Consider the following 18,008-nt stretch of genomic DNA (forward strand, 5'->3'; position numbering starts at 1 on the left):
GGATGCTGCAGCTTTTAGAAAGACTTGTCTCATGGATCCAGGGGGAGTGAAGATCCTGAATAAGATGATTTTTTTTTCCTTTTTTCCCCTCCTTTGTTTAAAAAAAAAAAAAACAAAAAACAAAAAACAAAAACAAAAACAAAAACACAGAACTCAAATCTCTATATTCCCCCTGGGAAGAAGATCCCAGTCTGTGTTTAGGAGGAAGAATTTAAAGTCTGGTTTCTCTCCTTTTACTTCCTGTGCTTATCCATTTTATCAATGGTTTTGTTGGTTTCTGCGGGGCTCTGGTCGCCAGCGTTCATGTATGTTTTGTCTGCTATTTTTAATGCTTCATTTAGGTAGTTCTGGACGGATGTCATGGCAGCGCAGATGGCAGCGCTCCCAAAGCCATGTGTGATGAGGCTAAAATGAGTCAAACAGCCCTGGATGCCAGGGTCCAAGATGGGACTAGGTCTCGTGTTTCCAAGAGGAGTTCTGTCCTGAGTGAGGAGGTCTGTGAATTCCTTACAGATCTGCCTGCAAGACACAAAGCGATCACACTTTACACCATGGTGGGAATTTATGCAAAAGCAAATAAATAAGTACAAACAACGAGAAAGTCCGTATCAAACATCTGGCAGTTATGTGGGAATTAAGAGTTTTCAGAAATTCATTAGCAGCAGCGTCAAAAATTAAACCCTATTTATTAGCAACAGTTTCTGATGAACCTTCTGTTATATCTATGTCACAAAAACACATACACACTCCGCAAAATAATCTCTCCGCCTCTGGTGTCTGGCTGGCTCTGCATCATTTGCTCTAGATTTTAAGGAGGGAGTGGGAATTTCGGGCTAGTTTCTATGAGAACTTACACAGCTGCAGTTAAGTGCTTTAGAAAGACTAAAGCAGCTGAATAGGAGATTCAATTTAGTTGTGCACATTGTATGTATATGTCCTCTTTAAGAGAGACCCAGGCCCTGATCCTGCAAACACTAACACACGTGCCTGGCAAAACATGAATGGTTAATAATGCTCAAGCATATGTTGTTTGCTGCTTGTAAATCTGTCCCCTTGATGGGATTTCACAGGAGCTGAGCAATCTTAACAGAATCATCACTCTATCAGAATTTCACAATCACAAACATCTTGCAAAAGGTGATTGTTATCAGTGCTAATAACAATTCCAGTAATGAGAACACTGAAGAGCAGAAGGGGTATGCTCAGTAAAAAGCATAACGTCTCAAGCTATAGGAAGGAGACAGAGACTACATTTCTAAGAGATATTCTTGTTAAAGAAGGTCTCTGCTTCAGGGAAAGCTGTATTAATTCAGCAACGGGAGTGCGTGTTGCATGCCTGATCTGAGTCCAATGTCAGGGCAACCCTTCTCAGCAGATTCACAGGCTTTTCTCAGATCCTCTGCAGAGCCAGGGTGCCTTCAAAAGCAAGGAATCACACCAACCCCAAGCCAGAAAACATCTCAGACCAGAATGGATCATGAACTGGAGGCCTTGTTAAACCTCAGCCTGGGAAAGCTGACGGGGGAAGGGGACAGTGACCGCCCCAGCCACCAGTTTAAGATAAGCGTAACTCAACACAGGCATTTCCTACCAGAGACCTGTTCAATAGGTGGTTTATTTACAGGTACAAGCGTCTGCAGAACAGACATAACAGAGCTGCTTCTCCTTTACCCTTCCTCCCCCTGTTCATCAAGCTTTGCAATAGGAATTTAGTTAAGCACAGGGACTTTTCACATCTACGAAAGGTTGGCTTTCACTGAACCGTTAAAATCTTCAGTGAAAAGGGACCATCCGTAAAAGTCTAGACTCGTCATGTCCAGTGGGGGAAACCTGTGTGCTACTGTTGCTAAAAGCAGTTATGAGGACGTGGCAGAGGAGCTTCCCTTGCACCCAGCACACCCACGAGTAACTCTGCCTGGAGATACCCTGCATGTGAACCATCTCCTGCTCCCAGTCCCAGCAGTGGGTCACATTCCCAGGCCACACCTGCCCTACAGGTCCTCAACCCTGTCAGATTGAGGGACATCTTTTTCTTAGATATCTAGCTGGCCCGGTATAGGGCTTTTAACTGCAGTAAAAACTTCAGGAAAAAGAAGAACGAACAGAACTGGTCCAAACTGCTTTAGAGCCATCATACAGGGTTGTTATTATGATTGGTACAGACTAAAATAACTGCTGCCGTAGTTTAATTCAAACCAAAGCCTAATAAAAAGAATTGCTTCATCTCCCTGATTAAAATTACACATGAAAATGTACCAAATTGTCCACAGTCACAGATACTTATGGTCAGACAAAAGCATATTTAAAAAGGAGAAGGAAAAAATATTAATAAAAATCCAAACCCCAAACTTACTTTGCAGCAAGAAGCATATTCTTCCTGTTTGCCATTTCATTGCGGCCCATGTGTGGTCTAGTTAAATATTCAGCCACTGCTTTGGAAGGAAACTCTGTCTCACAAACGTAACCGAAGTCACGAGCAAGATGTACAGCTTCACCTGGTGTGGGTAAGAAGGAACACTTATTACATCTAGTTACATCTGTTTATTATAAGGGGATCAGGGAAATTAAGGCAAGTACTGTGAACGCTGCTCTTGTACCACCATACCACTTGTTACCATTTTCTCATTAATAGATCAGTGTTTCTTTGTAAGTTTGCATCAAGAAAAGAAAACCTACAGGGTGACTGCTACAAAAAAAATAGTTCTCTTGCCTTTATACAGGGAAAGAAAATTTGTCTCTACCCAGATTAACTGTGCAGCAAAGACTACAATTCAGTCGAGATCAAATTGTCCACTGATACTTAAAAAAACCTGGCAACTAAATTCCACTTCTATGATAAAGAGGTTATCAGTTTAATGTATTTTCTAAACACTTTCTAATAATCATTTTCATAGAAAATAAATTTTAAGGTGTATAACTAGGCCACTTTTTTCATTAAGGTAATTTCATCAGGCTTAAAAAAAATCGATTGGCATGATCAGTGCATTATGTACACGTGTGCATGTGCTCACACATAAGCTCTCTTAAACCCAACTTCCAAATAAAGGTTTTTTAAATGGATGTTGCTGTTTATTTGAGCTGATGTAGATGTGAAATAACAGTAAGGTATTGTTAGATCATTTTTCACTTTTCAGTTGCTGCTCCTATTCCTATTAAATTGTACCACTACCAGGAGCTACTTTAAAAAGAAACACAAAACATAACCACACACATACATATATATACACCCTTCAAGTCAGCTTAACTGACAGAGGGTCCACATAACATGTTACAGATTAAAGGGGCTCCAGTTTCCTATCAGGAAGTCAAAAGCTATAAATCTCGCTTTATATGCTTGTTTATTAGAAAAGCTTCTGAGGATACCGCTGAGGTAGGGCCAGGCATCAGAGTCAGCTGCCCCAGACTTTTAAAGTTTCCCAATAAGGAACCAAACCCACTAATGTGATGAGTTTCCCTCCTTTTGCCTTCCCTGCCCGTCCCTGCACACACCTTTACAAAACCTGAAACCACGCACCCCCCTCAAAAACACAGACTGGACAAACACGCGTTTTGAAGAGCTTGGCATGTTGCACACTGCATCCCTGCCAGCATCCCCGCGATGCAGCCGTGAGGAAGAGGAGTATTAGCTGGGTTTGTGCAGGTAGGGCTCTGAGGGCAAGGGCTTAGCAACTGGATTTGAAGAGAGAAGGGGAGAGGAGCCCCTCAAAGGCAACACAGCTGTTACTTGCTGCAATGTCCCCATCATGCTCACTTTAAAATAAACAAAAAACTCTCTATTATGTTCATCAGCTTTCTAGCCTTTCCGTGCTTTCCCAAAGGATAAAAGCTGTACTCAAGGGAAAAAAAAGTTTATTTTTAAGACATGTTCAGGACTGACCTTCCACCAAAGATGTCAATAGTGTCACATTTGCAGCTTTCCTTCTACCAGCGGGAAGATTCAAGCCAATTTTATCCAGTTTTTCCCTTAATGATCTGCCACCATTTTTAGATTTGGCTCTGTAATTAAAGAAGGGGGGGGGGGAAGGTCTTATTTATCTTTAGGGAACACTTCTTTTTAAAGATGAGAAATTCCAGTTACTGGGGAGAAGATAAAAAACAGGCTTCTTTTCAAGTGACCTACTTTTAAAATGCTCTACTACAAACCAGCCAGGATGAAACACAGCAGGTCAAAATCAAAATGTTTCAAACTGTACATCGAAACCAACAGCTGTAGAATGATCACAAGCTGAATTAAGCGTATGCAAAAAAGGACATATAAAATGTCTTTGTAGTGATTAATCAAGACCACGAGATTTAATCCAAAAATCCAACTTAAAACAGAGAATGAGAATTGCTGTCAGAGCTGTTAATAGCACTTCTCGAGAAGTAGCAGAAGTGCAAAGAAGTTTTATTTCCAAAGCCTATTAGGATTCAGTGTTGTTGGGCTTCTTAAAAACCAGAAGTTTGCTAAAAAACTTCCTTAGCTCCTCGCTGTGCTAATCTGGCTGCTCACACACACGAACAAGAAAACTCACAAACAATAGGCACGATGGGGAAGGTTTCGAGGGAGTCACAGCCTACCTTCTGAGCACTCCTCCTAGCAAAGAGGCATTGAGACACTCGGGGGGCGAGAGCCGCCTCTGGACCTCTGCTACTGTCACTTTGTATTTCGACGTGGAGCTCAGGAGGGAAAGTCTCCCCGGAACTGAACAAAATACTTCATTGGGGTTTATGACCACTCCAATTAATCCATCCTTTTGGCAGGGGAGACTCAGGGCACTGTTTTTCGTTAAGGAAATGGGACCTGCGGGAGGAGGAGGGAAAGCAGGTATTTTATAAAAGGGAAAAATAAATAGGAAGTGGCAAGTGAATTTTCTTCCTACAGAAAAAGACCAGGAGACGGGATTTCGTTTGGCTTTAAATGCTCACACCACTGACCCCCATATCTCCAGCATCTATCTGCAGCCCGGGGCTTGGCTGCGACCAAAGGGTCCCCACAACTATTCCTGAAAAATAGCTATATTTTGCCACACTAAATTTCAAGGAGCTGCCGAACACAATAAGAATACTTCTTAAAAAAAAAAAAAAAAAAGCACAAACCCCACATCTCTGAAGCAGCATGCTGCAAGTTAACAAATCCATGCTTATAAAAAGCCTGGTACAACTACAGACTCCAAATTAGCATCCTTCAGCTACTGCCAAAAACTCTTTCCGAGACAGGGCACGGAGAAGCCTCCCAGCTCCTGCTGGGGTTCATCTTCCACCTCGCACACGCAGATTTAAGAAACCGCCTTTGGAATTTAATCCCAACAAATACATAACAGACAGCACAACAGAGAGAGGGGATGCAGCCCAGAAGAGAACTGACGGTAAAACATCGCTCGTTAATGGCTTCAGCCTTTAGGTGAATAGGGACAACAAAGGCTTTGCAAGGAGAAAACCACGGATCCAGTTTTTCCATCCCCTTGCGAATCCACCCAGTTAACCCCCGGTGGTGTGCTGCCGGCTCACGGCACCGATCCGAAAGGGTTAAAGAGCCGAGGTTAGCCCCGCTCCCCGGAGGGGGAAAGATTTTTCAGCGGTGCATCTGACAGTGAAATTATTCTCCCATGAGCCAAACGCAGCAATCAGCGCTCTGACAAACACTTCTGCTTTTCCTCAGTTAGGTATTTGTTTGAAGTCTTCAGAGGAAACTTCCACTGATTTTTTTTTTAAGCACAAATTTGTTTAAAAACAAAAGCAGGGTAAAAAAAATCCTAAATGACTGTAAATTGAGTCAATACGTCTTTTTCCTTCCTTAAAACCTCAGTTACAAAACCATTTCGATTAAGATAAAGCCGAGCAGGCTTATGTCAGTGAACTCATTCCCTTCAAGCCTTGTAAAGTTGTTGAAGGGAAAAAAAACAGAAAACAACAAAAAAGCCGCAAACTGTCGCTAGCAACCAAAAAAAAAAAAAAAGGAAAAAAGGAACCTAACCAAAAAACTAAAAAGCCCCGTGTCACTTTACACACACGTATTCCAGGGCAGCATTAAATTCGGTCCAAGGTCCTGGTTTCGATTAAAGCCACACACAAGAGCAGGGACTCGTCCGTGCGGGGACGGCCAGTGTCCCCCGGAGGAGTCTCGCCGGGGCAGCCCTGGGGGTTTGTCCCTGCCGCCGCCTTCCCTCGGATGGCCTTAGAAAAATCCACCGACGGAGCGCGTAATAAAAACCTCACCACCCTCCCGATCCGAAAGGATCCGTCTTTTAAAAGATAATAAGGCGTCAATTCACCGGTGCGTCATTAAACTTTTAACTATTGACAAGGGAAAGTAAACTGGAGTGCCACCTTACTGACCTTTTCTAATGACTGTCTGGTCATGCATTAATAAGTGTTGATCTTCCACATTCTGGAAAGAGAAAGGGGAGAAAGTTTCGCACCTTGAACAGCTGAGAGGGAAGGAGCCGGGGGGCTTTTGGGAAACCCACCCCCGCCTCCCGCGTCCCCGTTTGAAGGGCAGAAAAGGAGAAAAGGTGTATTTCGCTCCAAAGACGGGCACGGGGCAATTAAAGCCGGGATGTGCAGAAGGGGACGGTGCCCGGCTCCGCCGCGGAGCGCTCGGGCATCTCCGCCGGCGGGGGAGCGCCTGTCCCGCCGCCTCACACGATGCGCGGGGGGGCCCGGGGTGGGGGCTTACCTGCACCTCCTCCATCTGGTGAGCCATGTCGTGCAGGCCCAGGTTATCGGCCAGGGCGGAGGCGTCCAGCCCGTGCCCGTGGGGCAGGAGGAGCTCGGAGCGGCGGTACGTTTCCCTGCGGCCGCCGGCGGAGCCGCTCTCCAGCGCCGAGAGGTGGGGGACGAGGCCGGGGCGACCGTGGGGAGCGAGTCCGGCCGGGTCCTGGCTCTGCCGGTTGGGCCAGGCGCTCTGCTGCTGGCTGGGGGGCGGCGGCGGCGGCTGGTGCAGCGGGTTGATGGAGAAGGGGTCCCCGAGGTGGGAGTAGGGGTCGCTGGACTGGGAGTAAGGCAGCGGCTGGTACGGGGGGGGGAAGTAGGGGGGCTGGAAGTCGGAGGCGCCCGAGTGGGAGAGCGGCGGAGCCGGGCTGTACAGGTGCTGGCTGACCGCCGAGAGGTGGGGGAGCCGCGGGTTCCCGTTGCTGCTCCCATCGTGCCGGTCCTGGAAAGCAGAGAGGGGTAGGGGGGAAGGGGGGGCGGCCGTCAGCGGGGGCAGCCCAGGCTCGGGGGGCCACGCCGGGCACCGCCGCTCAGGGCTGCGGGCGGCGGCACTTGGTGGCACTGGGGAAGAGGAAAGGAGAGAGGAGAGCCGCGCTGCTCCTGCCCTAGGGAGCCGTCTCTTTTTAAGACACTTCGCGTAGGAAACCAGCCCCACTCCCAGGGAAGGAATTACAAACCAGTTCCCACTGCTCTCCTCATCGCTACAACAGACTAACCCGAGCTTCAGTCCGTGGGAGAATCATTAAATAAGAAAAATTCAAATCAGCGACGCAGCCCCATTCCCGCCGCGCTGCCCCGGCTGGGGAGGAGGCTCCGATGCCCCGGGCAGAGGAGGCCGGAGCCCCCCGTCTGTCCGTCCCTCCCTCCCTCCCTCCCACCCTCCCGGGGCTCCGGGAGCCGTCCGGGACGCACAGCTCTCGCCCGACGGCTGCTGGCGAAGGACGGTGTTTCTCCCTCCAGCTGTCCCATCTCTGCTTCTTCCCCTGATTTCAAATCTCAGCAGTCAAAGTGTACATTGAGCTGATCCAGGGATTTAGCAGCTTCTGGCTTCACGGTCATTAAAATAACAGGGCTAGTTAATAAGAGGTGAATGGGGTCCCAATGGAGCGTGAAGCGGGGACTGCAGCTAATCTGTAGGAGCCGAGCAGGCGAACCGCGACCAATGGAGCCGGGGAGCGGGGGGGGACGGGGGACAGGGGACACAGACGCTTTCGGAGAGATCAAAACCCGGGAGCACGTCCGCGGGGGTGGAAGACGCGGGACAGCAGGTCCGCCCGGGGCTGCACGGCTCGTCCCCGCAGCATCGCTACCTGCCGGCCGCCTCCTCCGCATCCCCCGGCGCTCTCACCCCCGGGGCCCCGCAGCCCGGGCCGGCCCGACAGACCGGGACACTCTGCACCGAGCTCCGACGGCGGACGAGGAGGGGGGAGGGTGCTGCCCGCGTCTGCCTTCGGCCCCGGCTGTCGGTTCTGCTGCCCCACTCCGGGGGGGGGGGGAACACCCCGCTCCCGTAAGGCGCTGCTCCGCCGGGCGGGTGGGGGTCGCGGGCTTGTTTCTCACAGCGGGGGCTTTTACCCGCGTCTTATTTAAGACTTCAAAAGACTCGGGAAAAAAAATAAAATTCGCACTTCCAAAGACAAAAAAAAAAAAAAAAAAGCAACCCGAGGGTCTTCGGGAAGGGCGAAATCCCGCCCGGCCGGGAGGCAGGAGAGCCAGGCGCCGGCTGCAGGCGAGCGGGGAGGGAGGGAGGGAGGGCAGCGCGGCTCGGGGCGGGGGGGGCGGCGGAGCTCCGCGCTGCCCCACGCCGGACCCCCCCCTTCCCCACTCCCGCCCCCTCCCCGCGCTTCTCACCTCGCAGTCCTCTTCGTACTTGACATTATCTGCTAGTTTCCACAACATGGCGTCCAGCGTCCAAACCAGGTGTGTGGTGCCGAAAACAGACGAGAGCTCGGGCCCCCCCCCACGGGCGGTAAATCCACGTCGGCGCTGGGGAAGAGGAGCTGCCCCCCGGACGGAGCTCAGTTGGCAGGCATGAAGGCAGATGACGGACTAAACCTCCGCGCTAGTGGTCACTCGGGTTTTTTTCCCTGCCCAGACGCCCTTAATGGCAATAGGATTATCATAACTCCTCCCCAGGGATGGCTTGGGAGCCGCGGCCGCCAGCCACTCAGGAGGGAGCGCGCAGCCTCAAGCCACTCCTTCCGCGCTGCGCTCCGCGCCCGCGGAGGGGTGGGGAGGTAGCGCACGGCCGGACATCCCCCCCTCAGCGCCTACGGAGCGCTCATCGCGCGGGGGGGCAGCCTTGGCCTGCGGGGAAGGGGTCATGCGTGGACATCCCACTCCCGCAACCAGAGTGCCCCGGGAAGCTCACCCCCGACACGTGTTTGGGTGGATGGGGGTTTTTTTTGTGGGGTTGGGGGGGAGTAGAGTACCGTCGTGTGTGTGTCCCCCCATGCGCGGAAGGACTTTGCTTAAATCCGCGCGGGGAGGCGCAGCATCGGTGTTTCTCCCCCCCCCGGCCCCGGGTCCGGCAGCTTCTGGGCGAAATAAACTCGGGAAAAAGTCTTCTTTGCAAAAGCGAGAAAGTCCGAGCGCCAGCCTGAGCTCAATTTGCATAATTGTCAAGAGTTTGAATTACTGATTACAACTTGTAAGCTACCAATGTTTAAGGTATAATTTACTTAATTATCCGACAAGATTATTGCAGTTGTGTTGAATCCCTCGTAGGTAAAGCAGCACTGATTCAGCGCCCCCGATTCGGGGCTGTGTGAATTGTGCCACTGGTTCCTCGCATCATTATTATTTTTAATTTTTTCTAACGAAAATCCCGCCTGTCTCATCTCTTCGCGAAAACGTGGGGCTGGGGAAGCAGGTGGGAGGTGAGACAGGCATTTTCGGACGCCGTGAGCACACTTTCATCTAAGCTTAGAAAATACTTCCCTGCGAAATTGCTACCTTTCTGCAGCCATTTGATCTATGCAGTTATGTGTGTCAGACAAAATGAACATCGTTTTCAAAAAGCAACGACTTCTCCCAGTGTTTTAAGGTGCATCCGGATCACTGCTCATTTACATGAGAGGAGCAAGTGTTTGTTTATTGTGGCAGGGACAAAAGATGACCCTGGACAGTGCTGGCTGCGGAGGTCTCGCCTATCTCTGCCCGGGGAAGAGCCGCCTGAGAGCTCTTAAAGGCCCGAGACAGACCCACGTCTCGAGATTTAAACCAGTTCACACTTCCCTCGCTTTTTTTTTTTCTTCCTAAGAATCAGGGAACAAAAATAGCAAGAATAACAATTAAAAAAAAAAAGCAAAAAACAACCACCCAAAAAACCTCCATCCGACTAAATGAATGATCTAAAAATAAAAGCGCGGAGGACGTGGGGTGCTGGAAGTAACTGTTGGAGGTGTTATCTGCCTTATCTAGCACGCAGGTGCTGATTTGCAGCAGTTGCATTAAGCCCATCATCAGCAGGGACTCCGCATTATCATTTTTGGTGGAGTCTCTATTTATTTTTTTTAAACGACGGTGTTTTTCTTCCAGGGATGTTTCTTTGAAATGCAGTTCGCGACGATTATTAGCGAGTGTGCTTGCGCTGCTCCTGGCGTCATTAAGACTAGGAATCTAAATAATAAAAGACAGGGGGAGCTTAAAGTTCATTTGTATTAAAGGGACAAGATGGATTTAGAAAGAAACGAGGAAGGGAACCGTCGAGTTTCCCAGGTTTGGAATTAGCTCCTCTTCCTTCCAAAGAGTCGCTGTATTGTAACAGCGTTGGGCATTTTTATTATATCCTCAGAAGCCAGATTTTGTTTCTGCTCAGAAATGTCACACTGAGAGGCGACCATGATTCTCTCATTCTTTAGAATAGTCAAGGTTTTAACACCTTCGTTTTGTTTGTTTTGGTGGCCAAAATCACAAAGATTAATTCAGTTTCTTATTTTTTGTTGTATGTGTATATATCTCTTTATAAATAGAGGAGTGGAAGAGGATGAGGGGTTTGCAAGAAATTACCTAAACAAGGCGACCAAATTAAGCACTTGGCTTCCCACAAAACAAACCGAGAAAGCAGGGAAGAGGCTAAATACGGGAAAGTTTGAGACAAACTTTTCCGTACATCCACTTGCTCCTCGGTCTCTGCTCGCAGCAGCGGCAGCTGCCGGGGACCGGCACAGGGGTTTCGCCTGCGCGGGGAGCAAACGGCCAGGCAAGGGCAGGCACGGCATGGCAAGGGCAAGGGCAGGCACTGCCTGCCGCCTCCCACGAGTCTCCGGCCCGAGAGCGGCTCCGGCCGCCGCCACGCAGGTGATGCCGCCCCCGGCACCGAGGGAGGCTCCAGCCCCAGGTGCTTCTGTCGAGGGATGCTTTGCAAAAATGCCAGGGCAAACGGCCCGGCATCTGGGCTCAGGCCTTTTCTGGTGGGGCGTGAGGGGGGTAAGGCTTTTTGAGCCGTTCCCCCTCCGATGTGTGGCTTTCTGCATCCTCTCCGTTTATATACAAAGGGACAGAGAAGCGGGCGGGGGCCACCTGCAAAGCGCCCCGGCGACAGCACCCGTCCACCGCCCGGCTGCGCCCTCCCACGCCCGGCGAAACTCTCCCTTTTCAGGGAAGTCCCGGGCACAGGACAGGGGCAGGCAGCCAGGGCTGCTGCAAGGACACGGGACACCGCTGGACACTCCTTTTGAGACACGGGTCAGAGCTCTGCAGGAACCGATGATCAGCCAGGGAGGTGGCTCCTGACAGGTGGCAGCTTTATTTACTTATTAAAAAAAATGTATTTTAGTGCTTTTACTTCGGGGATATCCCCTGTTCCCAAGGCTAACCGGTTTCTTGCTTCCTCGGGGCTTAGTTGCCCCGCACATCTCTTTTTACGAGATGCAGTTTCCCATGGGGGACCATAAAGCGCCCCCAGGTGTGAACACGCTCTCGGGAGTGGAGCCAGAGCCCACTGCTGAGCCTCTGTCACACTCAGTAGTTTTCTTATTTGGCAGCAATTAAAAGAGAGCGTGGGGATGCTAATTAGTTACATCCCTCTTCCTCTAAAAATTATTTAAACATACACTTATCTGTATCATTAATGAGACTGCAGCAACCTGTCCGGATTGTCGCCTCGGCTTCTGTAGAGCTTTACAAAAGGAGCTGCTGCCCCGCGGCCCCGGGAGACTTTCCGTGTAACTTCCACACCGAGTCCGCGGGGAGGGGCGGAAAGCGGGGTGTCGTGTCCCGTCCCCCCCACGCAGCGGAGCCCGCCCGAGCTGCCACAGCCCGGAGCGGCAGGACACACACACACACCCCCCAGCCCAAAGCCGGGGGGGCAAAGCCGCCCCCCGCCCCGGCTCCCGGGGAGTAGGGGGGGATCCCGGGGGGGGCCGGGACAAGTGCAGAGGTACGTACTTGCCAGTCGATCCTCCCCAGCAGGGCCATGAGGCGTGCGGCGCCGGTGGCTGCCTCCGTGGCGGAGCCGCGGACACCTGGGCGCGGAGCAGCGCGCCTGCGCACCCCATCCGCGCCCCCCCGCATCCCCCCCACCCTCCCAAGCCTGTCCTCCCTCTTCCCAAACCCTGGCCCCGGCAACCCCCCGCCCCGCGGAATCCCCAGCCCCGGAGGGGGACGAAGGGATGGTGCCGCCACCGCGGGGCTCCCCCCGTCCGGATGGATTTATTCCCGATGGCTGCCTCGCACGGTCGTTCCCCGCTGCTGGACGGATTCCGCCGGGACATTTTAAGGAGGTTTTTTTTTTGCCGCTGATCCGCTGTTTCTCTTCCCTTTAGGGCACCCCGGGGGATGGGGGTGTGTGTGCGTGTGTTTCCCCGTGGCTGCGCGCACCGGGAGCATCCCATCCCATCCCATCCCATCCCATCCCATCCCATCCCGGACCGACCGGGGAGGGCAGCGGCCGCCCGGGGGGCGCTGGCTCAATTGCACCGCCCCGGCGGCGGTCGGGGCTGCCTCCACCTCCCCCGGGCTCCCGCACCCCCGGGGGCTGGCAAGGTCGGGCTCCGGCAGGGCTCTGGGCACCCACACGAGTATTACACCACAATTTGAGGTGCAGCGGGGGAGCCGGAGCCCTGCTGGGGGCTGTGAGTGTGCCGGCCCCAGCCCTCGCCCTCCCCGACAGCTTGTCCCCCAGCGGGGAAAGCGAAGATGATGGGGAGCGGAGCGGGGATGCGCCGTCGAGCTCTCATCACCTGCTCCCTGCCCCAGCTTCCAGCCCCTGCTTCTGCAGGAGGCCAAAAGAAAGCGTGCCCACATCGCGGCTATTTTTTTCCCAACCTATTAATTTGCTTACTAAACACGATTCCAGCTATGTTTTCTTCCTGCTCCTTCCCGGTGGAGCTGGAGGAGCAGAGTCCCCTGGCCATAGCATGCCGTGAGCCTGCAGCGGAGAGGAATTTAGCAATTCATGGGCAGAAGTGACGACTTTGACACCAAGCAGTTTCGGGCCCTGGGTGAGATGCTGTATGGCATGTAGCAGAGGTTCAGCAGTGATGTGTAGCTGCCTCAGGCTCCTGCAAGGAGTTTCTTTGGCTTTTGTACGCAAGAAGTTTTGTTGAGCTGGATGGTTTGTGGCAGGAGACAGATACCTGGGAGGGAGGGAGCTCACTCGAGCCTTCCTGTAACCACAGCATGGGACAAGGGTGAGGGAGACCCAAATTCCCAGCCTGTCCCTGTCCTTGAGGCAAAGGATGACCACAAATGTGACTGCAGCTGCATTTACCTCGGTTTCCTCATTCATAAAACAAGGGTAATAATACCAGTGCTGGTGCAGCTGGATTCTTATCAGATGGGACCAAGGGAGGAGTGGGAGGCATGGTCCCCAAAATCCCTGCATCTCTGCCCGATGATCCTGAGGTACCTCCCCAGGGCTCTGACATACTGCCTGCGGTGGTGTGATCACTCCGTTCTGGAGAGATGCCCTCTTTTGGTTTTTTTATTCCCTCCATTTTATGTCCATTAGGAGCAGCAGTGCCATGAACTTCATTGCTGTTAGCCAGAGTGTTGCTCCAAAGGACATCGTTGCTGGACGGTGTGTAATTGAACTCAGTTTGCTAGTGCAGGAAGCAGACTCCACATCAGAAAAAAACCCCACCAAGATCTAAAGCCAAAAACAGTCAAAACACCACAATGCTAAATGTGAAATCAGCATTCATATATTTAGTTGGTCTCTTTTCTGAAAGCAAAAAGATAAACAGGCTCTTGGCACAATATACGTAATTCATACTTTAAAAAATAAAGCCTTGGTGGATCATACATTCCTACAGCTAATTGCTTATACTACAATAAGAAAACCCCCTGACCCGGTACCACAAAAAGAAAGAATCCCATCGGCTAAAACAGCAGAAAAGCAAATATTTCAAATACAGACAGAAAAATGAGCTGAAAAAACATTGCTCAGCGCAATTCAGGCTGTAGCTAATACAAATCCTTCAATATGAGCCCATTCCTCTTGCCCTTTTATAAAAAGGAGTATACTTGCACTATAAAAACATCTATCATGAGATGCTCTCTTTATCCTTTCCTCTGCTTTCAGGGTATATGCAGCCTATGCGATACCTTAAACAGTGCACCATGTTTTAACAAAACAACTGCTGGGGCACAACAGCGATGGTCTGGGGAAGGTTTCTCCACTGACAGAGATGGGCATCCCCAGCCTTGGGTCCTGCAGCCTGTGCACCTGCACATGATTCATCATGTGTGTTAAGTGTGTTTTTTAAAATATCCACTTCTCCATGTACATACATACATACGCATACCCATGCACAAGTTTAAAATCCTAATAGATAAATAATCCAAACACTTTTGAATATAAAGGAGTTCAGAAGAGACGCAGGCAGTACCTATACAGTAGGAAAGGAATTTACAGAACAGTCAGATGCCTTATTTCCAGTTACCTTTCACTCTTCCATTGTCTTAAAGGGGTGATGAAATCAGTAAACTGACCTCAACGTCAGGGAAATGGGTCATGTGAGTTGAAGCTGAGGATTTTCCCTGTAGGCAATTTAAATAAGTAAAGAAAACAAATTCAGTTACTCTTTTACTTCCATAGTCCAGTTTCTTGAAAACTCCTAATCCCTCTAAATAACCAGTATTCCCTGGAGTCCTCCATCAAAGCTCGGTTGGGTGCAATCTGAAATGTATCACGTCTGGGGGAAAAGCTTGGAGGGACAAAAAATTTAGAGACAAATACAAAGCTCCTAAACTCTTTGGCTTTTTCACCACTTAGCAGCAAAGAAGAGCATGAGGACACTCTCTCCCCTTCCACAACTCCGTTAATAGATTACCACAGGTGTTTAATTGCGACGCATTGGAAAATACAGAAGGTTTGGTGGCACCACGTTTCTCCTTTGTGGTCTTTCTCCATTGCTGGTGCACTGGTGAGCTGCATCTCTGTTCCACGGCAAGACGAAGCAGAGCTGCGTGGGGGGGAAAAATCGAACTGCTGGCAAAAATTACATCAGTCAAAACTCTACACCTAATGCACTTTGTCATTTATAATCACACTAATAAGGCACCAGTGAAGGGCTGTCAGCATTATAAAATATCAGGTGCCAGCAAATACCTTCACATTCTTCCAAACCTGCTCCAAGCTGCGTTCTCAAGGACTTGATTTTGCAGGTGTATCTGCAGAGTCCAGCATGATGTTGCATGGCTACTGTAGCAAATATATGCAGGGTCAGGTTTGGGTTTTTTAACAGCTTTATTTTTTTTTCCATGCAAAATTATTTGCAAAACTTCATGCAGCACTACTGCTGCAAAGGCACAAAGGAGACACTCTGAGGTGTAAGAATTCACACTACTTAGAAACCTCTTATCTATGTTCAGCTAATTGCATGAAGGTACGACTGCAGAAGGATACAGACTTGGGATGTCCAGATGATTCTTCTTGTCCTAAAAACCTGCACTCTTGGCTATTCAGTAATAAAATGGAGGCAATACAATTCAGGCTGCTTCAGTTCAAATCTGAATTCAGACAGCCTTTCAGGCATCTTCATTTTTGAGCTTCCAACTTTTCCTCCATCATCCCTTTTCCCCTCATCCCCCGCACCCATGCTCCATGACCTCCCATCCTTGCTGGTACTAACGGAGCTTCGCACAGGAGCAGCGCCGTGACCAGGCAGCAGTGGCTCCCCACGCCTCATCCCCAGCTCTCTCTTTGCCTCTGATACATTTCTACTTGCTGGGGCAGTGAAAAAGTGCCCAGTATGTATCAGTCCAGAGAAGTCTGAGCGACGTAACAAAGGTATTTGCTGGATTTCCAACCTCTGACATAGCTGTTTCAGGAAAGAGCCCAGAGTTGATGTCCCATGGGATTTAGGAGCCACAGTCCAGACACCACCAGGCAACACAGTTCAACCAACTTTAAATCTCCTACTACTAGTGCAAAAGTCTGTCACTGGAAAGCACTAAGTCAGTATAAATTCACTCTACTGATACAAATATATTAAAAAGGAGGCTGATGTTAACGTGGTACCGGCAGTTTTATGCTGCAGAAGATGTCTCTTGCCCACACCACTGCAGCCAGATGGCGGTCCATCCTCCTGTCACCAAAACAAATTTACAAAAACTCCAAAGCTGACCCTAACCATGCACTTTGACTAACTCAGCAGAAGGGAAACTTCAGGTCCACACCCGATCTGAATCAAATTTATACTGTTAGATGACTCGGTGGTCCAGAGAGCTGAGAGAACGACTCTGGGAGCATGGTCTTGGACATTAGCTGAGGGAAGCCGAGGAGGGGTGTTAGGAGAGCTGCTCCCTCCCTGTGGGGCACAGGGAAGTTTTGCTGTGGGGAGCCACGGGGCAAGGATCTGTCGAGGAACAGAGAAGGAACTTGGAGGGCAGGGAAGGCAGTTTTTACAATGGAGAGTCGTTATCGGTGCAAGATGGAAGGTTGCCTTTGAAAGCCAGCCCTGATGCTGAGAGGACAGGAACGAGGCCACCACTTCCTTGTGCTGGGCTGCATTAGAATCAAAAACAATCACAGCAGCGAAACAAAACCAGCTCAGCTGAACAGATGCAAATCCAGCGGCAGACATGGGCTCAAACCAGGTCAAGCTGCACCCATGCAAATGACGGGTTACCCCAGAACGCGCCGTGTCCACACCGAGGGCGTGTGCTGGTGTCCTGCCAGAATGACCTGAGCTCCAGCCTGGGTCCAGGCTGTCGGGCAGTGCTTGCCCCAGGGGGGAGCCTGGCAAACTGCCCCGTGCAGGCGCAGCAAGGCTCTTACGAGTCCCCATACCGAGTGCCAAACGCATCTCTCCTTGGAGACTTTGCCGGCACAGCTACCCTGCAAAGCTGCGGAGAGAAGACTAACTGGCCTGAGGGGAGATTTGCCAGTATAGCTAGAGCGATAAAGCGCTCCTCTTGTGTAAACACAGAATACACCAGCTAAAGTGCTCTTCTGTCAGCGTAGCTTATCCCAGCATAGTTTTGCCAAAGGAATCCTCGCTTGCGTTTCAGCAAGACTGTAAATCTGTTGTAGCGTGGTTAGGTGCTGCTCAGAGCAACATCACCGCAAACAGCACAAATCTCTTCGCCAGTTCAAGTTTGTTCCCAGGTTTCCAAGGCACGGTGCTGTTCTGGTGGGGCAGGTATTGTCTGCTCTTTCCCAGGCAGCATATAAAGCCACTGCAGCCACCACAGGTGGCCAGGGTCCTCCAGAGCCTCCAGTGTCCTGGGAGCACCCAGGCTCCCGTCCATGCCCAGGGCACTGGTTGCCACTTGCCCGTGGCTTCTTCCAGCAAAGGAAGCCAAACCTCATGAAGCCCGCAGTGCCTTCTGGAGCCCAAACCTGGCCCTGCTTAATACTGGTGGCATGTAAATAGTCACAGGGAGGCTTTGCAATGAATGGGAGGGAGGGATGAGTTCACGCTTCTGCAGCCACAGCTGTTGGCCAGCGGTGGTTTCCTGGGACACTGGGCAAAAGAGCCCCAGCCTGTTGACTTCTCTATATAAAGCTCTGCACTAACTGGGAAGGGTCTAAGTACTTGATTTTTTTAGATCCTGAGCCCTCTCTTCCTAATAGCAATGCCTCAGCCTCTCTGGAGAGCGTGTTGTGCCCGTGAGCCTGGTCAGTAGTGAGGACCGTGTCTGGATGCAATCAGGGGAGAATTTACACCTTCAGCAGTCTCAGACCGTCTGAACATCTGCCACGCTCTGCCGGTCTTCACCAGCTCTGCACTGCCTACGCACGTAGGCAGCATGCCGTCTTCCTGTCCCAAAAGTTTGGGGACTCAATATTTCCTTGTTTATAGCTGGGAAGCAGGAAACACGGAAATGTAAAGCATATCTACAAGCTACAAACATTTCCAGCT

At 50.6% G+C, this 18,008-nt stretch overlaps 1 protein-coding gene across 2 annotated transcripts; it reads right to left on the reverse strand.

Moving 5' to 3' along the window:
- Positions 1-233: 233 nt before the first annotated feature.
- On the reverse strand, positions 234-12,114 carry TFAP2C (transcription factor AP-2 gamma). 2 transcript variants are annotated; one of them, XM_054218482.1, is made up of 8 exons: positions 8,966-8,985; positions 8,545-8,593; positions 6,659-7,135; positions 6,319-6,370; positions 4,561-4,783; positions 3,878-3,996; positions 2,354-2,495; positions 234-519 (listed from the first exon to the last, which is right to left on the reverse strand). In XM_054218482.1, the coding sequence occupies exons 2-8, from the start codon at positions 8,590-8,592 to the stop codon at positions 234-236; spliced, it is 1,347 nt and encodes a 448-aa protein (XP_054074457.1). In that variant the 5' UTR covers position 8,593; positions 8,966-8,985. The 2 variants fall into 2 exon arrangements, with proteins under 2 accessions (XP_054074457.1, XP_054074456.1); XM_054218481.1 differs by lacking the exons at positions 8,545-8,593; positions 8,966-8,985 and adding an exon at positions 12,085-12,114.
- Between the last annotated feature and the right edge of the window lie 5,894 nt (positions 12,115-18,008).

This window comes from Rissa tridactyla, chromosome 12, assembly GCF_028500815.1.
Source record: "Rissa tridactyla isolate bRisTri1 chromosome 12, bRisTri1.patW.cur.20221130, whole genome shotgun sequence".
Classification (NCBI taxonomy): domain Eukaryota; kingdom Metazoa; phylum Chordata; class Aves; order Charadriiformes; family Laridae; genus Rissa; species Rissa tridactyla.